Below are 27918 nucleotides of genomic sequence, written 5' to 3' on the forward strand. Positions count from 1 at the left end.
TTTTCAAAAGCTCCCCAGGTGACTGCAACATGTAGCCAGCATGGAGAAGCCTATTTCAGATGTAGTCTAGACTGCTGAAACTTCCCCTTGAGTACATACGTTGGAAGTCTCAGAACTGGGATATAGTTGTTAAAATCTCTAAAGCCCCAACAGCCAAGTTGGTGCACACTGTGGCAGAGAAAGCCCGAAGTTTATTTGGTAAGACCACCCACCTGCTGGGAATCTTGTGCCTCCCAGCTTATGTTATTTTGAAAGATAATTATTGTGAAAAAGTCTAGACAGTTGTTAGTATGGGAAGCCTATCAAGAACATGAGAAAGTATTCAGAGAATACAGAATTCATGTGATGACACAGTATTATTTAAAACTCAGGAGTCCTTCACCTATTAGCTCCCAAGAATGAGTCGTACATGGGGTGAGGTGGGGAGGGCATGGATGTGAAGGCAGACTTACGAACATCAAAATTAGTGGTAGATTTATATCAGGCTTCTACAAACAGGCTACACAAACCATTTCTTGGTAGCATTTCTTGGTGACTGGCTGCTAATTTAAGTTCTAACGTCTCCTGCAGGTCTGCTGTTGAGCTCATGACTATGCCCGGGTTTAGGTGCTATCCAAGCTTCTTGAGGATGGCAGAGCACATGGGTGGTTTAAGTTTCAGGGTGTCTTCACCATATGCCAAATGTCTTGAGTCTTCATTCAAAAAGCAATGGTTCATGGTTTCTCTGTAATTCTCAGAGAATCCGTGAAGGCACCTAAGCTCAAGCCACAAGCTTACTCTGTCTCAATAAAGGGATGTCCGCAAAAGCGTTTCAAATGGCTAAGAAGACGGGGGGTTTGCATGTTTTTCATCAGCTCACTGCTTCATCCCCTCCAACTAGTGCAAGCCAGGAATGTAGGTGCGGAAGGGAAGCCAGGTTCTTCCCAGTGTGTCCTCCTGATGGAATGCCAGTCCTGAATAGTCCTCTCTACAGGTGCTAACAGCCTCTTCCTCCATGTCCGGAAAGACCCCTACTGTGCTCTAGCAAGTCTCCTCCACTCTCCGATAACAGTTAAATAAAAGACCCAGGCACACTGCAGTCTCCAGCTAGAGCCATTTTTCTCTAGATCTTGCCTAGAACAGGCAAAAAGGAGTGCACTAGGAGAAAGGGAGAATATTCTCAGTGCCAACGCTCTCTTTCCCCACAGCCACGACAAGCAAGGAGCAAAACTGAGGTGAAAACGAAGAGTTCTCCCAAATGCACAAAGTGGGTGCATATCTGTTGGGGAAGACCCGGGATTCCCAGAGTCTATTCAGAATGGCAAGTTCTTGCTATGTGAAATATGGACAGGGTCAATGGTGCAGATGAATTCGGCTCTATTCTTCTTAATGCCAGTGTGGACCTGTGGACCCAGCAGAAGTCGGGGTCGCACAGCACTGTTCAAGCCCCTGGCTCCTCTCCTGCCGGGCCTGTGCGTTTCCCTTGGACCTTAAACGGTTCCCTGGGTTTGGGCAAGCTCAGGGCCCGGCCGGGTGGACTGGATGCCAGGGTGCACCACCGGAATGACAGGACCGCGCAGAGCCGCAGGGCTGCGGGAGCCAGTGGAGCAGGAGTGCCCGCGGAGGGCGAGCCAACGCGCGCAGCCCACCTGGCAGGCCAGGCCGGGTCTTTCCCAGGCGCGAGAGCCGCGGGTGGGGGCTTACCCTCCGCGCCGGTACAAGGCTCTCACTTCCCCAGCCGCTCAGGGGCGGGCTCCGCGCGCGCAGGCCCCGGAGCCGCCATCCCATTGGCCGGGGGACACGCCCGTCCCCGAGTGAGGGCTTCGAAAGTTTCATTGAAGGTGGAGAAGCGCGCGCCGCCGGGGAGCCCCGGCTGCGCCGCGAGGGCGAGGCTGCACGGCGGCGGGCGGTGGTCGCGCTGGGCGATGGGACGGCGCTGGTTTTTCTCTTGAGTTTTAAATTGAGGCGGTGGAGGAGGGAGTGGGAGACCCACTCACCCGATATGCGCTCTGGTCTCCATTTCTCCCCACGCTCGCGCTGTTCCTTCGAGTGAGGGAGGGACTTGCAGCGCCGCCCGCGGACCAGACCCACAAGGCGAGCCCCGTAGTGGCGGGGATGGTTCTGCGCGCCTGGCAGCTCCCACCCCGGTCTTTCCGGCCCGAAGCTGGGGGGCGCAGGGGCTGAGCTGCGCTGCCGCTCGCGGATCCGCCGCGGGCCGCCCGGGGGCTGGAGGGCGAGACTCAGAGCCCGCGGGGCAGCTCCGAGAGCCGGGGCCGAGGCCAGAGCGCGGCAGCCTGCGTGGGCAGCGGAGACGAGGCCGGGCAAAGGAGACGCGGTGGCTTCAGAGGGGCTTCCAAGTAGAAAACTCCCCGGCCGCCCCCGAACGACGCCCCGGGAGCCAGGCGGGAGCACAGCACGCCCTTCTTGCCCCCTTTGCTCTCCGCGCCGCCTCCCAGGACCCTCCCAAAGCGTCCCTCTCCAAGGCCCCGGCATCAGCTACCCCTGAAGAAGCCGCCGCCGCTGCCGGATCCAGGATTCACACTTCATGGGCCGGCCGCAGGGGGTCGGGCGCCGGGCTAGGTGGCCGCCAAGAGCCTGGTGAGGGGCTACGCAGAGCCCGGTGGGCGAGGGGCGGCCAAGAGCCCCGGGAGCGCGCCCTCGGGGCGGAGAGCGTGGCGGCCCGCGCCGAGGCGATGCTCGGGTGGCTGCGAGCTGCTGGCGGCGAGAGGCCATAGACGGGCATGGGCCTTGCGTCCCACCACCCCTAGGGACCCTCGAATCTCGCCCCTCTGCTCCGACTCTCCGGACCGACGCGATGGCCTCGGAAGTGGTGTGCGGGCTCATCTTCAGGCTGCTGCTGCCCATCTGCCTGGCAGTAGGTGAGTCTGGTCCGCTCTCCGAGGGCACTTGAGGAGGACGAGGGGGGCGCCTGGGTGGGGGACTTCTTAACAAAGTGAAGGGCTCTGGTGCTCTGGGGTTCGATTCGGGAGGCCAGCGGCGTCAGACGCGCGCTGTCCCTGGTGCACAGCCTGGCTCTCTCACTTCCCACTCTGGGGCGCGCGATCGGGGTATATCTTAACCGGATGCTCGGGATGGGCATGTGCTGGAAACTGTTTATGTTGAATTCAGTTACACGTGGATTTTCTTTCGTGGAGTACTGACTTGTGCACTAAGGATGGCCATTGCTGTGGCTGGAAGGCGGTTGCATCCCCATCGTAGGTACAGTCAGGCTCCTACCTGAGCCCCTCGCCCCAGTGACCCTGCAAGCACAGCATGCTGTGCGTCCAGACGGCCCAGAGGCCATCTCTCCCAGACCCCAAATCCCAGCAACCGTGAAGGAAGAAGTGAAGGACTTCGGTCATTAAAAAAAGAAAAAGAGGGACCAGGTACAGGGAGACAGTGCCTTGACGTTTCTTATTTTTTAAACCTCCAGAAAAGCCCCTACTACAAAAGTACTGGATGCTAAGGCTATAGACCCCCAACACCTAGTCCTGCCTCCCAGCGGCCGCCCTCTCCAGATTTTAAAGGGTTAGAAAGCAGGGTTGGAACTCCTTGGGACTGGCAAGGGCTCAGGGAGGACCACAAGGGAGCCTCCTCGACGCCCAGACAAGCATTGCACCGTTTCCCCAGGACTGGCCTGGCGTGCAAAGCAACTGGGTGCTGCGTTCTGGGAGTCGGATCGTTTCTGAGCTTCTCCTCAAACAGGCAGTGACTGTGATATTGAATTCCTCTCGTAAGAATGCCGGGCCCTGGTTCCTTGCTCTCTCTCTCACCAACAAGAGCTAGGAAGTAGAGCGCTTTTCACCAAGTAGTAACTGTATTTACAGAGGGCGTGGCCTTCGCAGAAAACGCCACCTTTTTGCATCTTGACCGAGGTTGATGACTCTGCATCTTGCCAGAAGTTGATCACACCTGTGTTAAATGTTTTATTTGTGCAAGCAATCGAATGGGGACTGTAGCGTGATTGGTGAGGGTCAGGATAGTTGCCGGGAGAGTTTTTGTAACACACTTAGTGAGTGAAGAATCTGGGAGGTGTCTTTTCAACAAACCTCAGCGGAAAACCCAGAAAGGCGCTCCGAATGGAGGGAAGGTGTGGCCAGGCGGGGTCCCCGGGCAGCAGGAGGGACCCGCGGGTGGATGCTGGTCTCTTTCACTACTTTGCAGTTTGAGTTTCCATTTTGCAGGGGTCTAGTCTCACTCGCATAGATGAAGAGCTAAGCTTCCACAGAGCGGATATGCACCTCTCTCCCCGCCAGCTTGAAAAGCGATTTGGGAAAGGGATTCTTCAGGTGCCTTACACACAGAGGGTGTCACTGCTCAGGGATCATCTCTGTATCCTAAGCGCTTGGCACTGTGCCTGGCACATTTACTATTTGTGAATTGGAAGCTAGTGACCGAGTTAGCAAGGGGCTTTTAGCATGAAGCGTGATTTATGGTCCTCAGTGCAGACCAGGGAGGGGTCCTGGGGAGTGGCACTAAGGTTAAAGGCCGCTCTTCTCCCTCCCAGTCCCTCTGTCCACCGTCCTCCTCCCCACTGTTCCTGGAGGATGGACACCCTCTTCCCCATCCCCCGTCCCGCTCTCCAAGGGACAGCAGCTCACTGTGACTGTTGGAAGAGTTAGGCAGGTGGTTCCCTGCAGCCAGCTCGGTCCACTCTGTGACTTGGCACCAGTGGCGGAATGAAGCGCCAGCAGCGATTACCTGCGACCTTGCCCTGAGCATAGGCTCTTGCAGGTTGGGCTCCCTGGACTCAGCTCACCTGCCTCCAAGCCCCGTGGATGCTGGGGTTGGGGCCCTGTCAGTCCTACTAAAGGTTGGTGGCCTATGCTAAAAACTCCTTCAGTAGGGCTGTAGTACTCTGCCCTCCCAAGGGGAGCTGGCCTGGCTCACAGCACTCCCAGCTTGGGTTGCTGGGCACAGGGGCTTGGGGAGGTGACTCGAAGCCAGAGTGGAGGTGGGGGGACTGGGGTCTGGACTCAGCCCTGCCTCTCCCCACTGGGACCCCCACCGAGCGTCTTCTGTGGTGCCCGCACATTGTTCACCTCCTGCTGGCTGGCTTGTGCCCCAGGGCAGGCTGGGGGCTCCGGCTGCCTGAGTCCACTTTGATCCTGGACTTTTTGGGAGGAGCTCGGCTTCCAGGGGCGACAAGATAGTAACCTTGGCCAACATGCAAACTGCGTCCTCCCTGGGGGACAGCTGAGTCTGCCCAGGAGATTCTGGGGCTGCCTTCTTTGTCCAACTCATTCTTCAGGACTCCCACACCTCTCTGGGTTCAGGGAGACTAACCTGGGTGTGCGAGTGTGTGCATGAGTGTGTATGAGTTTGTGTGAATGTGAGTTTGAGTGCATAAGTGTGAGTGTGCACATGTTTTATGAGTATGTGTGAGTGTGAGTATGAGTGTGTGGGGGGTTAGAAGGAGTGGTCCCCCTTGCTCAGCCTGGAACCTGTTGCTTTCCCCTGCCCTAGGAAAAGCCTCATCCAGGAGAAAGCAGAGGAGGTGGACTGGCCCCTGGCTGGAAGAGAGCCTGAGTTCCCTGGGAGACCTGACCCCAGTGACCCCCTCACGTGTTGGGTGCTTAGAAAAGATAACCTGCATTGTGGAAAATTATTGACATCTTCTAATCATGATACTTAACTTACAGGGATGAAAGAGGGCTGAGCAGATATGCCGCCTTATTTGAGCATTTGATTCTTTTCTGCAAGAAGTGGAGATTTCCAAGGTTATTGGAGGGTTTTCAGGTCTACCTACTCCCAAGGTGCTACTAAGTCAAATATTCAGGTTTCTCTCCTGCGCATAGTGAGTGCAAAGGTCTGCTTGCCATTAGAATCGATTTTACATTTTAGCCATCTATTTTTATATCTGGAAAAGGCAGCCTTCAAGGCTAAGCCTTTGCAGAAGCTTACATATTTTCCTTTAAACTCATTTCTGTAACACTGATGTTGAAATTTTCCTGCACAGAGATTCCTAGTCTTTTTACTTAATGATAGATGTTAAAAATTAACTGCTATTGTGTTTAATATGATGGTTACAGATTTTTTTCTTTTTCCCTATAAGAAATGTTAAGAGAAGTGATAAGTGAAATCAGGCCTCTTCAATGTGGATGTTATGTGATTTGTGAGTGTTAAAAGCAAAACAAAACCATAATAGAATATGTTATTTACCATCCAAAATGAACATCCAGTGATGGATATGCATATATTCATAGCCATCAAAAACTTTAAATATCTCCCAAATTATCTGTGACTAGTTGCTAAGTCATCTGATTTTTTTCTTACACATAATACACAAAAAGGTAAAGACTTTCCATATTATGCAATCTCTAATAATTATAACTGATAATTATTGAACATTTTACAAATATTTTACATTTAGTTTCTTTTAACATGGTTCTACTATACCACCCATCTTTAGGTATATGATTTGAGATTTTTTCAGAGTCAAGAATGCACTGGTGTATTTGTTTTTAATTCATGGTCCTGACTATTTATTCCATCTTGCCCAGTGTTGCCTGGAGTTCCCTAATGTCTTGCCTGGAAGAAATGACTTACACATTTTCGGGGGAGGAAAGGGGAAGCCTCACTTGGGAGAACAGGGGATTAGAGACAATGGCTGCCTGTCCCCTAAAACAGGCAATCAGAGCTTAGGAAAGAGCAGAGCAGAAAAGGGGACTGTGTCCCACAAACAAGAATCAACCAATCAACTAGTGCTCTGAAAAACAATATTCCAATCCAGAAAGAATCTCAAAACTTCCTTTAAGGATAGTTGGATTAACATGTGAGTAAAAATATGGGCTCACTTTTGAAATATATTAGATATGGCTATCTAATCATAATTTTCTCTTTATAGCATGATGTATTTTCCTGTGTAATATATATCATTTTGAAATCACACTTCCACACAGTCCAAGAATTACAAATGGAGCTAATGTTTATGTGATCAGCATTGGCCTCCCCTATCGCAGTGGCTGTAGCTCTCAGTGGTAGGTGGCTGCAGCTGCCAAAGGATTCATGGAAAGCATTTAATAAAGTAACTTGCTTTTCTGTCATGCTTTGTCAGCCTTATATAAGTAGATACTATTTATCAAGTTCAGAAATGAAAAAAGGAACAATGGAAAGGATTGGAAATTTAGAGCTTATTTCTAAAATAAAATATTTCATCCACACCGACGAGCATGAGCATATTGTCTCCTGAGCTGTGGGTGCTGGAGCTATATGTCCATCCTGTTGCTTTGTAAGTGTGTGTGCTTCTTCATGGGTGATGTGTGTTTGTTCGTAGTCAGAGATAAGAAGATGGCTTTGGACTTCACCTTTGAGGGAGGATGATGTTGCCATCGGGCAGTTTAAGAGACTCTAATTGACATCATGGCTCTGCCCTTCACTGTGTGATTGTGGAGTTCCTTTCATTTGTTTCTCTTTTCTTTCTGTAAAATGGTAAATAACATATTCTATTATGGTTTTGTTTTGCTTTTAACACTCACGAATTACATGCATGGTTGTGAGATAGTGTGCACAGCACACCTTGTATAAAGCCTGACACAGCAGGTGCTGCCTTTCCTTTATGAAGATAAGCAGAGAGCAGAATGCTCAGGCGATGTCTCAGTCAAAATTAACAGACTAGGAGGTAAGAGTGTGGGCCAGGAGAAGGCTGATCTGAGGATGTGGGATTCACGGGAAGGCAACTTAGTGCCTTCCTAGAGCCAAATTATATGAGAGAGAGACAGAGAGAGAGAGAGAGGGAGAGAGAGAGAGAGTGTGTGTGTGTGTGTGTGTTAGAGATTTTTAATTCTCAAGATTTTTCTCACCAGTTTTACTCAATATTCCAAATCTGCAGTTGCATTCTTCTGATTAAGTAATATGACTTAAAAACAACATTTGGAACAATTACATATTATTCTCACTAGAAAAATACTGATAATGTTTACTTTTGTCTTCCAGCATCATTTTTGTAGTCTTTATTTAATGTGATTTTATTTCTAACATGTCATTTTCCTTTTGGGTCCTTGTGCTACTAACAGTTAACTATATGTGAAGTTACGCAGTAATGATGTGTAGAATATGCTTTTTTGCACAAATATTCAGGAGAACTTAGAATAGCATAAGCTATCTGGATATTGAAGAACAATTGATGAAGAACAATATGATGATCCCATGTGTATAATCTACAACATTAGAGCTCATGAGATTGTTGATTTAAACAGTCATCTTGAGGACGTGGAATCAGTCAAAAAAAAAAATCCCATTGAACTGAGGCTAAAAACAAAAACATTGGAAAACTTTTTCTTTTCTTTTTTTTTTTTTTTTTTTTTGAGACAGAGTCTTGCTCTGTCGCCTGGGCTAGAGTGCAGTGGCGCGATCTTGGCTCACTGCAAGCCCGGCCTCCCGGGTTCACGCCATTCTCCTGCCTCAGCCTCCCGAGTAGCTGGGACTACAGGCGCCCACCACCATGCCCGGCTGGTTTTTTATATTTTTAGTAGAGATGGGGTTTCACTGTGTTAGCCAGGATGGTCTCGATCTCCTGACCTCATGATCCACCCGCCTTGGCCTCCCAAAGTGCTGGGATTACCCGCGTGACCCACCACGCCCGGCCCTTTTTTTTTTGAGATAATCTCACTCTGTCGCCTAGGCTGCAGTGCAGTGGCACAATCTCCGCCCACTGCAACCTCCACCTCCCGGGTTCAAGCGATTCTCCTGCCTCAGCCTCTTGAGTCACTGGGATTACAGGCATGCACCACCCCATTCCGCTATTTTTTTGGATTTTTAGTAGAGATGGGGTTTCACCATGTTGGCCAGGTTAGTTTTGAACTCCTGACTTCAAGTGATCCTCCTACCTTGGCCTCCCAAAATACTGGGATTACACTGTGCCTGGCCTGGAAAACATTTTTTAAATGTTTGGCTGTCAGTTGAAGTTTGTCATACTCCTCAGAGCTTCCACTTGACCTTCCAGACCTGTCTAGGACGTGGCAAAATCAAAATGATGAGAAGTACATACTGAACATCTTGAAAACCCCACCGGACACACAGTTTCTAATAATTTCATAATTTCTTAACTGTCTAGTAATTATCTAATAAGCATAGAACATTTAGCTAAGTCATTTTTAAAATTTAAGAGCAACGTATAGCTTTGCATTTTTTCAATGTGTTGTTGGGTTTTTAAAAGAAAATATATATAACAGTTACCAGCTTATAAAATGTTTTCATTGCACCTGTAGCATATACATATAATTTTTATTTGCCTTTATCATATAGGATGGTGAAGTTTTCTGATTAAGACTTGCTATTTTTAAATTCCCCTTTTGTGCTGTACTGTTTGGGCACAATTCTGCATTAAACTAGGATATTGCGGATGGACATATTTAAACTAGTTTTGTACATGAACTTGCAAATTATAAATATAGTTTCTAAAAAAGGAATGGGTTTGGTCTATCTGTGAGGTTAGCTCTGCAGAAACTACTTAGGCTTTCTGTGGCCATGTCACCAGTCACCTGGAGGGGGAAGCTTTTGTTGAGACCTTCACTGCTCTCTTCGGGAGTGATTTCATTCTGCAACCCAAAGTCAGGTTATTGTCTCCTCAGTATTGTTGCCAACTGTGAACTCTCCACCCCACTTCAGATTCAACTTGGTCAGCACCAAGTATCCTGTCTCCCGGGGGCCTTCTCTGGTGTGCTCAGAAGAGTTCTAGGTCAAGTGAACAAGTCGTCCGTCTGCTCCTTAGCCTGCACATTTGTGATGAGACTGTGGGTGCCACTGCTGCCTTGGGTGCAAGTGCTGTCCACACCAAGCACCTTGTTCTTGGGCACACCTCTAAGTTTTGCCCTTAAGCTTTCATCTCAGTCCACATAAGTGTTGCGTGGCTCTACATCCTGTGCGCCCCGCAGCATGCGGAACCTCAAGCCTCCAACCTGGCCTCTTGGCCTCATTCCATCTTTACCCTGTGTGGTGCCAGATGTGCCTTCACCTGCCCTAAGCCCCCCAGAATCTTCTTCCGAGAAGCACAGTTGGGGCTTTTCTCAATGGTCAATTACATTCAAGCCTTAACCTTGGTCAAACTGGTCAATCCATTGTTACCATTCTCCCTTAAATACACCACTTGGTCATTAGCCCAACAGGCTTGTAGTCCTGACTGGCAGCAAATAGGCTCTTTTCTCCAGTTGATAGAAGGTCCTGTCAGCCAGTTCTAAGCAAAGACAATTCTGTTCTTGAGTTCTCTTTTCCATGTAGGTTTCTCAGCATAGTGATGCTTAGATAAGACAAACTTAGTCTCTCTCCCTTGATAGTCAAGATGTAGGTGATTGGAGCAGGTATGTTAACTCTGCTTAATGAAGTTTACCAGGGCTGCAGCCATGCTCTTCTGTCCCACATGGGTTGCACTCATCTGCATGGTTCAAGACAGCCTGTTACCATGTCCACATCAAGCTGAAGGCTGGAGGTGGCAGATGCAGAAGGAACACTCCTTCCCCACCCTCTACGGGTACAGCCAGGAAGCTGCAAAAATCACTTCTGCTCACATCCAGTTAGCCCGAGTTTAGTAATCTTCTCCACCTACCTAACTGTAAAGGAAGCTGGGAAATGTCATTCTTATTTTGGTGGATAATGTGCTCAGCTAAAATGGGAAAGGTGGGTCTGTGGCCATGACAGAGAGTGGATATTAGCATGCAATAACAGTATCATCTATGCCTCCTGTATGTGAATGTACCTTAGTGTACCTTGCAGACACCACTGACATTTTTCTGAGGATCTACGCTAACACCCCTCTTTGTTTCTAGACCTTAGCTAGACTCGAGTCCCTAGGCTTCTGAAGATGAGGCACAAAGTATGACCCATGAGATCTATACTCCAAAATAACATGATTTTCTCAATTTAGACATAAATTAGAGGAACGTATGTGGGAATGGGTATTAGGGTATGGAATAATGACGTAAGGAGCATGAAATTGGATCTGGTCAGTGTTGTACCTCCAGGGCTTAGAAAGGGCTCTGACAATTTGGTTGGTGGCGGAAACAGGCACCAAAAGGTGGCCTACACCAAACGAAGTTGAAATGCCAGAGCTGCCTTGGTATGCTGTAGTGGAAGGGATCCAAAGGCTTAGGGAGATTGGGATGTTACAGTGGATTTATCATAAAAGATCTGCTCATCCACCTTGGGAGGGTGCAGAGGACACACTTTCACCACAAGTGTGGGGAAAGAAATTTGTGAAGGGAGCCTCAGGTGTCCATGAAGAGCTCTGGGGCTGCTCTTCTGTGCAGGTCAGAGATTGCAATGGAAGCTGCTGCCACTGACTGGGGGTCCTTAGCTGCAGTGGGGATGGTTGGATCCCAGGTGTCAGGGGCCATGTGATCACCAAAGACCAGATGGACACGTTGCCATCATGGGGAACATCGGAGTCAAAGAAGCAATCTGAACAGCCTGACTTGAGAGTCCTACGGCATTGGGTAGGTGGTCATGGTGACCCTAGAAGAGAACTCGATGGGCAGTCTACTGAATTCTGATTCGATCTGTATAAGCAGAAGAGTTCTAGGTCAAGTGAACCGAAGTCTATCTTGAAATACCAAAAGAAAGAGTCACGGTCCCTCAATCACTTCCCAGATTTGAGTCCCAGAACCCCTTAAAGGAAAGGAAGGCCAGTGACCCTACTACACTGCTGATAACATTTTTATTTTACTTCGCCCAACCCATTTCTTTGAGTAACAAGCATCTTTATTTGAAGTGTAAATATCTGTGGAAAGATAAAATGGCTATTTATTACTCATATATTAGGTCAAATAGCTTATTTGCTCCCATCGTCTAGGTGGGATGGGATGGACATTTTAAATAAATGGGAGAGAGAGTATTTACATTGTGGGTACAGGTATGATCTAGATGCCCATTTTTTAGGGTGTCATAATATCACTGGGCAATTAGGGGCTTATCAAGACGACTTCCAATACAGAAAGTAGCACATCTTTCTCAGGGCCTGCTCTACACACTATAAACAATACAAAAATTCTTTCTCCTCCTCATTCTTTTATTTGCATTGTAAGGTTTCTGATGTTGAAGGTGAAATGTAGCATCTTGACTAAGAGCCCCAGCTCTAATGCCAGATTATTTGAGTACTGATCTTGGCTCTGTCATTCAGCTGTGTGACCTTGTTCAAATTGTTTGACCTCTGTTTTTGAGATATTTCATCTGGAACAAGATAATAATAGAACATAGCTCAGAGGATTGTTGCAAACCTTAGATGTCAGTGCTTATAGAGTGCTTCGAGCAGTGCCTGACATATGGTAAATACTCAATAGTTGCTTTTATGAATAGCTCCAGACTCAGAAGTTAGGCATGATTATGAGTAAAACATTGGCTAGTGTGAGTTCCTTCTCATTGAGAGCAGCACAGTTTCAGTGGGCAGATAATTGAGAGAACCAATCAGCTTACAAGAAGCTTTGGAGCATGACCTGTTGAAAGTTGAGAATGGTCTTGTCTTTGCTCTCTTCTTCCCAATCAGATACATCAGAAAGCCTCTGTGCTATGGTTCATGGTTACCTTTGAAACAATGTGACATCTTTTCTCCTTTAATTCTCCTTCCCAGGCAGGAAGATTTGTTCCTTCTGTGCTCACCCGCCACTTTGCATACTCATTACAGAGTGTTGTATTAATATTCAGTTATAGGAGCACTGTCTTTCCTTCTGCGTGTCTGTAGGTTCAGAGATCTTGTATAGTCCTTGTTGATATCCCTAGCATGGAACTTACTCCTCAATATACAGATAGCAACCATTTCAAAACATCTTTTGAGTTGGGTGTGGTGGCTTACTCCTGTAATCCGAGCACTTTGGGAGGCTGAGGAGGGTGGATCACCTGAGCTCAGGAATTCGAGACCATCCTGGGCAACATGGGGGAAACCCCATCTCTACTAAAATACAAAAAATTAGCTGCGTGAGGTGGCACACGCCTGTAGTCCCAGCTACTGGGGAGGCTGAGGCATGAGAGTTGCTTGAGCCCCAGAGGCAGAGGTTGCAGCGAGCCGAGATTGTGCCACCGCACTCCAGCTTGGGCTACAGAATGAGGCTTGGTCTCAAAAAACAAACAAAACAACAACAACAACAACAACAACAAAACACCATATCTTTTGGGTTGTAGGTTTTTCAAATTGTGAACATTACCTCTGATCATTACACTTCAGCTACCCAGCAAGGACTATAATACACAGGAACACTGAAGAAATATTTACCAATTGACTAAAACATTCACTGACTCATTTTTGTTTTCTCTTGAACATCTCAGAAGTCTGAAAATATAGTTAGGTCTAGTTTCCTATAGCGATTGGTTTTTAAGTCTTTGAATATAAAATTTATAACAGCCTAATGCATACTCTGTGACTTTCATAAATGTGAATTGTATCAGGATGACAATTAACACCTTCTACTTGCTTTGCAGGGAACAGAAAAGGAAAAACCCATTTGACGATGGTAAAACTTGAGTCACATCCTTGAAATGCATATTTTTAAAAATATGTTTTTAGCTCTGCTGGAACCACACAAATCGATCTGTTTTCTCTTGTGGTCAAACCCTCTAGGGCAGCAGTTTGGCCACAGGTGCAGAAAAGAAAGAAGGATGAAGACCCTTAGCAAGCTGGTAATTCTGAACTGAAGCGCCATGGAAGTGAATTAGAGAGATGGGCAGAGTTGGGCCGTCCCTGCTCCTGCCACCTCCCTCCTGCTGCTTTCCCTGGACTGTCCCTGCCGGGCAGCACTGGCTTTGGCATTGTGCAGGAGCACGGACCCCTGCTAGGGAACCTAGGCAGCACTCAGGTTGGAAAGGGCCCTGGTTTGAGGGTCTAACGAACAAATCTGGATCCTGTTCATAACGAGCTATGCGACTTTGCCAAGTTACAGAAACTCTCTGTTTTTCAATTACATCATCTCTAGAATGAGGTGTTCAAGGCTAAGAAATATTTTCACAATTCTCAGGGTAATATGTCTGCACATGCCTTTTTTAATATTAAAAGGTATGGCCATAAATCACTGCTTTTTAACCTACATGCCAGAATTTTTATATCTAAATTGCTCTGGCCTCCTTAATAACCATCATATGTACATACACTTAGGACTTGCCCTCAAAGAAAGGTTAGGAGCTGCTAAGAACAATAATTTTGTTTAATCATGTTAGAGATGTGGTTCAGGATTTTACAAAACAGTTGGTTATGAAGGAGAGACATTCTGGTTTAGGTTTTGAGCTTCTAATATTTCCATGATCCTCCCTCACCTGCTCCTAATACAGAATCATGCAGACTGTGCACACCAGTGATGGGAATAGCATGAACAAGATGTGTGAGCATGTTTAGATTCGAATTGGCTTTCTGAATCTGCAGAAATAAAGGAGCTTCATCACCCATAGCTTATTACTGGACATGCTTTTAAAGAAAACCAAGCTACATTATAGTTATTAATTGAAGCTAAACGATCGTATAAGAACACAGGACAATATAAACAAGATTTGAGTCAGAAAACGATACTGAGTAAAATACTGAATGTAATCAGTTGCAATATTACATTGACATTGTAGACTTTATGAGATCTCAGATAATTCTATTAACCTATAAAAGGAAAGGGAAGGCTGCACAAACACCTCAGGTGTGTGTAGGTCAGAGACTCACACTGGGACTCCCTATGCAGGTGTTGCTGTCATGGCTCCAGCATTAGCTGTGGGGGTGTGAGCTTCCTGTTCTTCAACCCCCTGTCCTTCCTTTCATCAAACTAAACACTGGTTTTCAAACTAAATATTTTTCAAACTAAATATTAGAGCTTGCGCATGCTTAGTTAATCCTGACTCCTGTTGGCCTTGGGGCCCAAAATCAGTCTAGCTGGTAAGCAAGGAAATGATCTTAGCTGGAGCCAGGCTTGCATTGCAGGCCAGACAAGGCTGCTATAGCACACAGCCTCTGGCAACCCGTCCTCAAGTCACAAGAGAAGATGAAAGGTCGGATTACAAGGCAGTGAGAAGAGGGATCCTCGTAAAATGGGCTTTGTTTCTTGTAAGCCAGTGTTTTCTAGAAGGCTGCAGCTCCTAGGATTTTTCATTAACAACCACAAACCTCTTAGCAATAACTTTCAAAGCATGATCAGTTTTGCTGCAAAGCATCATTGTGGTTGCCATTGTATCACCTTAGAGCCACACTGCATTTCTGACCCAGTGCCTGACGCTCCCGCCTCATTCACTGGACTCCACTTATCACTATTCTGAGCTATTTTCAAACATTAAAGCCACCGTCAAAGTGCAACAATTTCCCACCATGTAGGTTATTTTAAAAGACGTGACACAGTCTCTAAAGCATTTCTTAAATTGGGTATCAAAAATTTTTGAGCAAATTATCTTTAGAATAAGGATGTATCCTCCCAAAGTTATTACTTGGAAGAAAACAAATGTCAGATATTATCTTATCCTTATGACACCAGTTGGTTATCTATTCCAGTAGATCTATACTCAGATTTGCAAATGGAATCTAGTTCTGGGATCTATGTTGAAAATGCAGTGCTAATCTCCCAAGGAAGGAGAAGTATCCCAGTCAAACAAACTCTTTTTAAAATACCTTTGCAGGCCAGGTGGGCGGATCACAAGATCAGGAGATTGAGACCATCCTGGCCAACAGGGTGAAACCCTGTTTTTACTAAAAATACAAAAATTAGCTGGGCGTGATGGCACGCACCTGTAGTCCCAGCAACTCTGTAGACTGAGGCAGGAGTATTGCTTGAACCCGGGAGGCGAAGGTTACAGTGAGCCGAGATCACGCCATTGCACTCCAGCCTGGACAACAGAGCTAGGCTCCATCTAAATAAATAAATAAATAAATAAATAAATCTTTGCAACGTGAGCCAAACTGTAATGTTTTATAGCTTTGAATATGCATATAATGCATTTTCTTTAAAAGAGCATATTTGAAGTGTGGGTTTAATAGCCCACTGGTGATTTTGTCTTTCAGTTGCTTTTTAAAATCATACTCTGATTTTGCTCAATTTTTTCTGCACCCCTGCGATGAGATCTTGTACATTCCCCACCAGAATCGTACAGTCATCCAAGATGTTTATTCACCCAGCTTCTCCTACCTTAAAATAGCCCTGGCTTTTGTTTTCTCCAAAGTCAGAGGAACTCATGTCTGAGTTTTTGTTGGTTCATATCTCGTTATCGCTTTGGACATTACTGCTTTCTAGGTTTCTGTTTTGGCTCTTGCCCAAAGGGAGGTTGAAAATTGTTTGAAATCTTATTTTGAAAGTCTCTAAATATTCCTATCTTTGTATTCCTCATCCCAATTCTTGGCACTTCATCTCCATCCTTTTCTTAATAGAAACATAAGAAAAGTTTTTTTTTTTTTTTTTGCTTACTTAATTTCTTCTTTCCCCTTAACAATTACACAACACCGTGGGTGGGGTGGGGGGTCAATATAAGAGGGTTTCAAAGCTTATCCATGGTGTCTGTAGTTCAGTGCTGATCCCCCTTGGGCACTGATTTTTGATTCTCCATTCTTCACCAAACTTTCTTCCCATGTAGCACCTTGAATTTTGTGATGTAATTCCTGTTGGGAAACATTTTTATTTGTTTTTATTTTATTTATTCAGTAATTTATGACAGTGAGATACTGAGTTTCATGATTAGGTCTTTTTGAGAAATGCTGGGCTAAAAGTTAAATACTATACATGGCAAGACTGTTCAGAGCTTAGTATCTACTGCAAATGGTGAATTTCTAAGAGTTTAGTACAACGTGCAGTGTTTTCCAAACTTACCTGACCACAGAACCCCTATTTCTTACCCTTGGCACTAATGTCCTGGGAGCACACATGGGAAAATTCTAGAATTTTGGACTACCACATAGAACAATAAAAGAGTGTATTTTGGGATGAGGGCCTTTTTAGAAGACCAGAAATCTCACTTTTCAGGTGTGAGCATGAAGCCAGTGCTGACGGGTGGTCACTGTCACAGCCGTGAGAGGGAAGGACAATTGGGACTGCCTTTTTCTTACGTGTGCTTGTGGACTTTGGTTTGTACTCTTTATTTTAGAAAAACAAAGTGGCCAAAGAGAGAAACAGTCTTAGAAACTAGATATTCCAGCAGCTGTAGAATGCCAGAAAATAACCAGGCTACACACATTTGCAGGCGTAGCAGCAGCATAGTGGAAAACCAACAAGGGAGTTAAAGTAAGTCACACAGCATCCTGCATCCCCCCCACCGCCTCATGACTGGACGGCCAGTGGCCTCCTGAGGGTCCTCCTGTTTCATATCCCTCTGTAATGTCCCTTCTCTACGTGCTGATCACATGAGTCTTTTCAACACTGAAGTCAGATATCATTCCTCTGCCTTAAACCCTCCAGTACTTTCTTGTTGCACTTAAAAAGCAAACCCTAAATCCTTAACTTGCACTATAAAGCCCCTGGCTCTTGCACCCTCTAACCACACTGGAATTATTTTTGTTACTCAGTGTATTAGTCAAGGTTTTCTTAGAGGGACAGAACTAATAGGATATGATATGTGTGCTTGTGTGTATGTATATATATATATATATATATATATATAGGAGTTTATTAAGTGTATGTGTATGTATATATATATGAGTTTATTAAGTATTACCTTACGCAATCACAGGGTCCCACAATAGACTGTCTGCAAGCTGAGGAGCAAGGAGAGCCAGTCCAACTCCCAAAACTGAAGAACTTGGAGTCTGATATTTGTGGGCAGGAAGCATCCAGCACAGGACAAAGATACAGACTGGGAGGTTAGGCCCATCTCTCCTTTTCACATTTTTCTGCCTGCTTTATATTTACTGGCAGCTGATTAGATTGTGCCCACCAGATTAAGGGTGCATCTGCCTTCCCCAGCCCACTGACTCAAATGTTAATCTCTTTTGGCAACACCCACACAGACACACCCAGGATCAATTCTTTGTATACTTCAATCAAGTTGACACTCAGTATTAACCATCACAAGTCTACCCCTTGTCAACTTGAACCCATACACATTTCCTGAGATCTTCAAATAAAGACAATAATAAGGTCATAATTACGCCTACCGTAATACAACTATCCCTCGTACAACCAGAAACGTGCCAATCCCAAACCCAAATACTATTACATAAAGTTAACAATACTTAAATGCTGATATGAAGCCAATAAATCTTATGTCACATGATAAAGGAGAAAGGAAATAAAATTGTTTTCTTAGTACAAGTGTATACATGCACAAACATGTTTTTAGCAAAAGAAGGAGGAAATACACATAACAGTTACAGTCCTTGTTTCTGCAGCTGGTCACATGGTCATGGATGGTATTGATGACTACCTTCTACTACCCATTCTGTATTCCCTTTGCCTTTAGCAAGCATCTCAGCAGATCATGGTTTTTTTCCTGGTGGAGTGACCCAAACCTTCATACCTGAAGGGTTTGGGTCATTAGTAGTGCTGCCTGGTTTGGGCTGTTGTAGTTTCCCATTGACCTTAATCACAGAGCATGGTAATACTAAGAGACGCCCTAATGGATCTCCTGTATTCCATGCATGCTGGAGATGACCCAGTGATTCTGGGTCAGTCACCCCAGCCAACACTATAACTGCCTTAGCCTGTTGACTTAAAGGTAGGAGGAGCCCAAAGTGTCCAGGTGGCAATTTTAACTCCCAGTTTAATGGAATCGTTGTCGTGTCTACTGGTGGCAGTGCTCCTTCCTCGGGAACTAAGACCTCTAGGCCAGCAGAACGTAATGTCACGGGAACAGGAAGCAAAAATTTTGCTAGTGGATCACTAGGGGTGATGGTGAGTGGTGCCACTTCTACTTCCACCTCTTGATTCCCGGACATATGAATCCTGGCTATGAGAGAAACAGTACCATATATTAGATGTTGATTCAGAGCATACACGGCCTTCTGGAGAACTTTGCCCCAGCCCTGCAAAGTACTGTTACCTAGCTGGCATTGTAATTGTGACTTCAAAAGGCCATTCCACCGTTCTATCAATCCACCTGCTTCAGAATGATGGGGAACATGGTAAGACCATGTTGGATTCCATGAGCATGAGCCCGCTGCCACACTTCTTTAGCCATAAAGTGAGTGCCTTGGTCAGAGGCAATGCTGTGTGGAATACCATGTTGGTGGATAAGGCATTCCATGAGTCCACGGATGATAGTCTTGGCAGAAGCATTGCATGCAGGTAGGCAAACCTATATACAGAGTAAGTGTCTATTCCAGTGAGAACAAACCTCTGCTCTTTCCATGATGGAAGAGGTCCAATATAATCAACCTGCCACCAGGTAGCTGGCTGATCACCCTGAGGAGAGGTGCCATATCGAGGGCTCAGTATTGGTCTCTGCTGTTGGCAAATTGGGCACTCAGCAGCGGCTGTAGCCAGGTCAGCCTTGGTGAATGGAAGTCCTTGTTGCTAAGCCCATGTGTAACCTCCATCCCTGCCACCATGGCCCCTCTGTTCATGGGCCCATTGGGTGGCTGGGGAAAGAGGCTGAGTGGTGTCCACTCAGAACAGGTCATCCTATCCACTTCATTATTAAACTCCTCCTCCACTGAGGTCACCACTGGTGAGCACTCACATGGGATACAAATATCTTCACAGTTTTTGACCACTCAGAGAGGTCCATCCACATACCTCTTCCCCAAGTTTCTTTGTCACCAATTTTCCCATCATGCTTCTTCCAAGTCCCTGACCATCTGGCCAAACCATTGGCTACAGCCCATGAATCAGTATCTAATCACACATCTGGCTATTTGTCCTTCCATGCAACGTGCACAGCCAGGTGCACGGCTCGAAGTTCTGCCCACTGGGAAGATTTCCCTTCACCGCTGTCCTTCAGGGATGTCCTAGAAAGGGGCTGTAGTGCTGCAGCTGTCCATTTTCACATGGTGCCTGCATATCATGCAGAACTATCTGTGAACCAGGCCCTAGTCTTCTCTGCCTCTGTCACCTGATCATAGGGAACTCCATGAGGCCATCAGTGCAGGCTGTGGGAGAGAAGACAGGGTGGCAGGGGTGGAGATGATAGGCATTTGAACCACTTCCTCATGTAACTTACTTATGCCTTCAGGACCTGCTCGAGCCCGATCATGTATATACCACTTCCATTTGATGGTGGAATGCTGCTGTGCATGACCCACTTTATGGCTAGGTGGGTCAGAAAGCACCCAGTTCATGATAGGCAGTTCAGGTCGCATGGTGACTTGATGACCGATGGTCAAACATTCAGTTTCCACCAAAGTCCAGTGTCAGGCCAAGAGCCGTCTCTCAAAAGGAGAGTAGTTATCTGCAGAAGGTGGTAGGGCCTTGCTCCAAAATCCTAGAGGCCTTTGCTGTGAGTCACCTATATAGCCTGCCGAGGACTCCAAACAGCATCCCTATCTGCCACTGACACCTCAGACACCATTGGATCTGCTGGGTCATATGGTCCATGTGGCAGAGCAGCTTGTACCGCAGCCTGGACCTGTTGCAGAGCCTTCTCCTGTTCTGTACCCCACTCAAAACTGGCAGCCTTTTGGGTCACTTGATAAATGGGCTGAAGTAACACACCCAAATGAGGAATGTGTTGCCTCCAAAATCCAAACAGGCCTTGTGCCTCTTTCTTGGTTGTAGTAGGGGCCAAATGCAGCAACTTGCCCTTTACCTTAGAAGGAATATCTAGACAGGCCCCACACCACTGGACCCATAGAAATTTTACTGAGGTAAAATTTAGTTTTACCTGAAGTTTAGTAGGATTTATTTCCCTCCTCTGCCACGCAAATGTCTCTGCAATAAGTCCAGTGTGTTTGCTACTTCTTGCTTACTGGATCCAGTTAGCATAATGTCATCAATGTAATGGACCAGTTTGATATCTTGTGGAAGTGAAAAGCTATCAAGGTCTCTCCGAATAAGATCATGACACAAAGCTGGAGAGTTGATATACCTCTGAGGTAGGACAGTAAAGGTATATTGCTGGCCTTGCCAGCTGAAGGCAAATTGCTTCTGGTGGGCCATATGGACAGGAATGGAGACAAAGGCGTTTGCCAAGTCAGTGGCTGCATACCAGGTACCAGGAGATGTGTTAATTTGCTCAAGCAATGAGACCACATCTAGTACAGCAGCTGCAGTTGGAGTTACCACTTGGTTAAGCTTGTGATAATCCACTGTCATTCTCCAAGATCCATGTGTCTTCTGCACAGGCCAAATGGGAGAGTTGAACTGGAATGTCGTGGGAATCACCACCTCTGCATCTTTCAAGTCCTTGATAGTGGCACTAATCACTGCAGTCCCTCCAGGGATTTGATATTGTTTTCGACTTACTATTTCTCTAAGTAGTGGCAGCTCTAATGGCTTCCATTTGACCTTTCCCACCATAGTATCCCTCACCCTACTAGTCAGGGAGCCAATGTGGGGGTTCTGCCAGCTGCTGAGTATGTCTATGTCAATTATGCATTCTGGCATTGGGGAAATGACCACAGGATGAGGCTGGGGACCCACTGGATCCACTGTAAGTCAGCCCTGAGCTAAAACTCCATTAATTACCTGACCTCCATAAGCCCCTACTTTAACTGAAGTACCACGATGACATTTTGGGTCCCCTGGATCCAACGTCAGCTCAGAGCCAGTGCCAGTAGTCCCTGAAATGTCTGATCATTTCCCTTTCCTCAGTGCACAGTTACCCTGGTAAAAGGCTGGAAGTCTCCTTGGGGAAGAATGGGAGAAAGATTCTGCATATATTGTCCATAATGTCGTGGGGTTCTTCCTCAAGGGGACCCAGCCTCCCCTTCATTCAAGGGTTTCTAGGTCCATAAACTGGCTCAAGTCTGGAAATTGATTGAGGGGCTGTGATTCTGTTTTTATAATTCAAATTAGTCTTTTGTCCATCCGACCTAGAAGTTTTCTGTTTGTATAATTTAAGTAAGACTGCAGTAGGCTTCCTATCAATTTCACTTCTAGGAACACCATGATTAATTAGCCAATGCCAGAGCTCTACATGAGTGAGACTATTCTGATTGCCGCTTTGCCTCTGCTGTCCATTATGGTAGCTACGCCCACCTTGCCTTTGACAGTTGAGTGCTGCCACTTGGTCCCTGCCACCTCGGGATCCAGTTATTCTCATTGTATTTAAGTTTTGTAGTTGAGTAACTGACTGTGGTTCCAAAGATGCAGGTGCTGCCCTCACAAATCTGTTTCACAAGGCATTGGTCAAGGGTATATCTTCTGGACCCTCTCAGCTGGGATGCGTAGGTCTAAAGTAACTAATCCACTCCACCATCCCAATCTCCCTAAGCCTTTGGATCCCTTCCTCTACGTTAAACTGAGGAAGATTAGGCATTTCCAGCTCGCTCACAGTGGGCCATCTTTTAATCCATATTTTAACCAACCAAGCAAATAAACTATTAGAACCTTTTTTAACTCCCTGATCTGCAGCATTAAATGCAGAGTCCTTACTCAGTGGACCCAAATCAATAAATTCAGGCTGATCCAACTCCTTGTTACTTCCACCATTATCCCATACCCTTAATATCCATTCCCAGGCCTGTTCTCCAGATTGTTGTTTATATAAATTAGAGAACTCAAACAGTTCTTTTTGAGTGTAGTGCACCTCCTCATAGGTCACACTTTCAACTTCACCTTTAGGGACCTGCCAGGACTTTAGTCTATTTATAGGTCTAAAAGCAAACAGAGGTGTTGGGGGAGGCTTCTGAGGAGAATCAACATTATCTTGCCTGGAAACTGCCTCAGGGGAGGCCATCACGGTTGCCTCAGGCAGCGCAGGGTTTATGTCCTCAGACAAAGGTGGAAAGGCTGATGGCAGCGTGGTTCGGGGAGGGGATGTTGCCACTACTGGGGATGGGGAAGCTGTTCCTTCTGGCAAAAAAGGTTCATCAGAGTTTACGAACTCAGTGTCCTCAGCTTCATCAGGATCCTCCCACACATCCCCATTCCTAGTTGCAGGGTCCCATTCTTTTTCAATCAATGTCCTCACTTTAACAGTAGACACCTGGCGGGACTGTGCATGTATCTTTCATTGCAGGTCAGCCACTCTCACAGCTTGTGTCTGTTTTGCCACAATTTCAGCTCTTTCTCTACAGGAGATAAGACTCTCACTCAGGGCAACCTTAGCAGATTTGAGGCTGAGTATGTGCTTCTGAAGCCTGGAGACGGAATCCCTGAGTTCATCATTTTCTTTCATCACTTTATCCACTGAACTTAGGAGCAACCAACCAGCTTCATTACGTTCCTTGGTTCTCCACATACGGTTAAAGGTTTTAGGTATAGAGTCACTAAACTCCTTGACTGTCATGGGTGGTGAATCAGGAGTGTCAAATGCATTTCTTTTGTGTAACTCTCTAAACAGTTCATGCCCAGGAGCACCAGTGTTCTCCATACTGTTAGCAGTAGAGTCCTTAGCATTTTCAGGTCTAATCATACTAAGCAGCCAACTCCAGAAACCCCAAAACCAATGAAAGAACTCCATCCTTAATATTCTGTTCTTCTAGAACCACTCCTGATACCAAAATCTGTATTAGGGTTCTCTTAGAGGGACAGAACTAATAGGATACACACACACACACACACACACGTATATGCATATATATCATATATACATATATATGTCATATATATATACACATACATATATATGTATATATATAAATGGGAGATTATTAAGTATTAACTTACATGATCACAAGGTCCCACAATAGGCTTTCTGCAAGCTGAGGAGTAAGGAAAGCAAGTCTGAGTCTCAAAACTGAAGAACTTGGAGCCTGATGTTCGAGGGCAGGAAGCATTCAGCACAGGAGAAAGATGTAGACTAGGAGACTAGGCCTGTGCCTCTTTTTCACGTTTTCCTACCTTCTTTATATTCGCCGATTAGATTGTGCCCACCAGATTAAGGGTGGGTCTGCCTTCCCCAGCCCACTGTCTCAAATGGTAATCTCTTTTGGCAACACCCTCCCAGACACACCCAGGATCAATACTTCGTATCCTTCAATCCAGTGAAGTTGACACTCAGTATTAACCATCGCATCCAGATACAACTATTTTTGCTTTAAGTCCTTTGCAGTGGCTATGTGCTCTGATGAGCATTTCCTCCTGTATCTCAGCCTAAATGTCACCTACTGAGGGACCTCTTTCTGCACCCCTCAAACACCCAATCCTGGTCACTCACCCTCACACCACACTTCTGTCATTATCTTCACAGGACTTACTGTATCAATTCTTTCATGTTAGTGAGTTTGGTTAGTAATATCTGCCTCCTGCCTCCTTCTCTCTCCTCCAACTAAACCATTTGTTCCAGGAAAACAAGCTCCCACTCTCTGTCTTATTCCCTGCTGTACCCACAGTGTCTTGGGTAGGGCCTGGCCTGTAGTAAGCACACAACAGTTCAGTGCATTGCCTTAAATGTTCACACAACAGCAATGGAAATGACACCAGTATGTTCATTCATTCCTCCATTCATTTCAGTCTCTGTTTCCTCATCTGTAAAATGGAGGCAATAAAAGTAACTACCTCATAGGGTCACTGGGGCTTTAAAAAAAAAACACTAATGTACTTAAGGTACTGTTACATAGTACCTGGCATATAGTAAGCATCTAATAAATATAAATTATTATTGTGATGTTGATCTTTCATTGATTCATTCAATAAACATTTACTGGTCTATCAGGATGGCTCAATTCTGGGGATACAAAAAAAAAATATGTAAGGCATGGCTCCTGCTCTTGAGATCCTCTTTAAACCATAAATAGTTCAGCTTCTCTATATTTCTCAGAATAAAAAAATAGCTGATGGTGTTCATCAGATCATGTGCACCCTGGAGTATTTTGAATGATGGTGGGAGATGACCAAGAAACTGGCACTAAAGGTGGGAAGAGGACTGTGTGAGGAGGGCCCTTTACGAGGCCTAGGGGACAGTAGGATGGAACAGTCATCGCTGTGGCCATGGGCGCTCAGGCTGGCACAGTGCAATGAGGTGAGTCCTTGCATGTGAACAGAAAGGAGAGAGGGGAGTGATGCTGGGCAAATAACAGATCATTCCTCACCACCAAAACCGATTTCTGGAAAATAATAAAACTGTGACAGTAAAAACTTCATGTTGAACCTACTGGGAATATTGACTTTAAAAAAGTGAGACGGAGACTTTAAACCAAAGCAATCAGTCTCTATGCGGGGGCCATATGGCTCAGCTACCTGTGCTACAGGCCTCTGGTGGGCATGGACAGAACTGCCCGCTGTTCTCCTTGTAAGGCAGGTCTAGGGGTAAGTAAGACTGAAGGTTAACGTATTTGGGAAAATAAATGGAGTTTTTATGCATGCTTTGACAATACTCTGGATAAAACCACAGTCAAGTGCTACTTGTCTGTCCATCTTATGGTAGGCACTGTTCTTCCTCTACCGTTGGGCACTAGAGCTGCCCTGGCAGCCCTCGAGTTAGCAGGTGTGAATGACTCCCTGTGTATTTCTCTTGCCCTATCTTATCTCAGACTCACTCAGCCACTTCGTACAATCAGATTGATGAAAGCCAATGCTGGCAGGGACCTCTAAACACTTGGGAAAAATTGGCACTGCTCAGAGAGAGGATCCGGAGTTGCTGTCAGTGAGGGCTGGAACGTTGTCCTGCCCAGAACTAGACTCTCTTTTCCTGGCATAGAGCTACTCAATCCCGGCTTTGAAGTTTCTTTTCCTGTTTCATTATGGTTACAGCAGGACTTCATAAAACCAGGGTGCTCTTCTCTGCAGGGTAATCTTTATTTGGAATGGAGTGTGTCTTGGTTTCCGCAGATGTATTGAGGAAACAATCCAACAATGTAATGAAGTGTGCTGGACTCTTAGCAGTAAACACGTGTTTTGTCAGCTAAACAGAGGAGTCTAGTTGTATATGTGATAGGAATGACTTGTTTCCTTTCTCAAGTATCTTCAGATAATGGCGAAAGTTGGATTTTCAAATTGCTGAAATGCCACATTCAACATTGTAAGTGTTGTAACAATGCTGATGACTTAACAGCACTGTCTTTTGTCGGACACATCGTAGTTTTTAAAACATATTTGCATACTTTTTGAATTATCAGCTCAAGAAGGGCTTATAATGGTTTTCTTGCTTATTGCAGTATCTCCATCCTGCCTGGCAGGATAGACGGTGTGTGTATTTTGTATGTGTGCATGTGTGTGTGTGTGTTCTTTCTCCCATTTAATATTTGCAAACGCTCTGTGAAAGGGGTATGACTCTAGATTTTACTTGTGAAGAAATGAAAGGAGGAAGGGTTTTACATGAGAAAATAGAAACTCAGAAAAATTACCTAACTTATTTTGTGGTTAAATATCAAGAAGGTGGTAGATCAACACCTGGACTTAATTTGAGTCTAGTATACATTCAGGTACAAAAAACCTTTTCTCAACAAGTACTGACCCTCATAAGTGGTCCATAATCTGGCTCTTTCAATCTGTTTTCTCCATTTCTGCTAGAGTGATCTAAGGTGAAAATCTGACCGTCTACTATCCAGTGCTTAAAATGAAGCACTGGCATTTGAAGTGTATTGTTTATTCTGAGGGGCAGGTAAAGGGGCCAGAGTTCCCTGCTGGGTTTTTCCTGACTCTACCTACAGGAAGATGATCTCATCATCTCTCTGAGGATCTCATCCTGGGGCTTGAACCCTGCCCAGAGTTAGGCTTCTGCTGGGTACTGAGACACACGTCTGCCAGTCTAGAAGGGCAGGTGGTAGTGGGTGAGTGGTGCTCCCCAAGTCTCCATCAAGGAACTATCTGGTTTGGGAAACCCTTAGCTTTAACTGCAAAGGTTTAAGGTGCTGACCATTCGGCACCTATCTTTTAGAGGAGATTTGTGCGTGAATGCATATCCTGCAGGTATTTTCAACCGTCATTTTGGGGTTCTTTTTACTATTGCACACTGATGTTGTATTTCTATGGCTTGACACAATAAATGATTTCTTAGGTAACACAACAAATGCTGGGAAGAACTAGGAAGAATTCATTGTCTTCATTCCTTTTGGGTCTTTATACAGTAGCCATTGCGATCCTAGAGGAATGGAAAGTAGCCAAGCGATCTGATTACAAGTGGCTGAGTCTCCCACTCAAATATTGAGCAACTCACATTTTCAACTGCAGGTTAGCCTACATTATCTCTTACTGGATTTTTGCTCATTCATTCATTTAACACATATGTGTCAAATATCTATTGTCTGCCAGGCACAACACTGTATATACTTACCTAAACTCTGGTTAGTTTTTTGTATTTATTGATTTATTTTAATTGACAAGTAAAAATGGTATGTGTTTTTGGTGTGCAACATGATGTTCTTAATGTAAGTATACATCGTTGAAGGGCTAAATCAAGCTATTTAACATTATCTCACATACTTTTCCTTTGTGGTGAGAACACTTAAAATCTACTCTTTCAGCAATCTTAGTTTATCTTTATAATAAAGAAGACTGCAGCTCTCTGCATTGTATAGAGATTAACTTAAATCAGTTTACTTTTTTTTTCTGAGTTGGAGTCTCCCTCTGTCGCCCAGTTTGCAGTGCAGTGGTGCGATCTCGGCTCACTGCAAGCTTCGCCTCCCGGGTTCATGCCATCCTCCTGCCTTAGCCTCCCAAGTAGCTGGGACTACAGGCGCCCGCCACCGCACCTGGCTAATTTTTTTTGTATTTTTAGTAGAGACGGGGTTTCACCGTGTTAGCCAGGGTGGTCTCAATCTCCTGACCTCATGATCCGCCCACCTCAGCCTCCCAAAGTGCTGGGATTACAGGCATGAGCCACCATGCCCGGCCCAGTTTACATTCTTCAAAAGGAAAGAATTCATCCCTAAATATACTGTGGTCACATTTCACATGAATGTAGAGTGATCTCTACTAATCAACTTAACTTGGTAACGTTTTACTTGTCTAGAAATTTAACAGCATATGGCAGATTTTTCTTTGCTGGAATTAGCTTGCCTTCATTTCATTGGAAAGCATTAGTAATTGT

At 45.6% G+C, this 27918-nt stretch overlaps 1 protein-coding gene across 3 annotated transcripts in view; it reads left to right on the forward strand.

Moving 5' to 3' along the window:
- The first annotated feature begins 1813 nt into the window (after positions 1-1813).
- The window catches only part of PIEZO2 (piezo type mechanosensitive ion channel component 2), a 479940-nt gene continuing 453835 nt past the window's right edge, over positions 1814-27918 (forward strand). For all 3 annotated transcript variants that reach the window (XM_032152839.2, XM_058438662.1, XM_032152840.2), the window contains exon 1: positions 1814-2858. In XM_032152839.2, coding sequence (XP_032008730.1) covers positions 2795-2858 — 64 coding nt within the window. In that variant the 5' untranslated portion in view covers positions 1814-2794. The remainder of the gene's footprint in view (positions 2859-27918) is intronic.

This window comes from Hylobates moloch, unplaced genomic scaffold, assembly GCF_009828535.3.
Source record: "Hylobates moloch isolate HMO894 unplaced genomic scaffold, HMol_V3 SCAFFOLD_5, whole genome shotgun sequence".
Taxonomy (NCBI): domain Eukaryota; kingdom Metazoa; phylum Chordata; class Mammalia; order Primates; family Hylobatidae; genus Hylobates; species Hylobates moloch.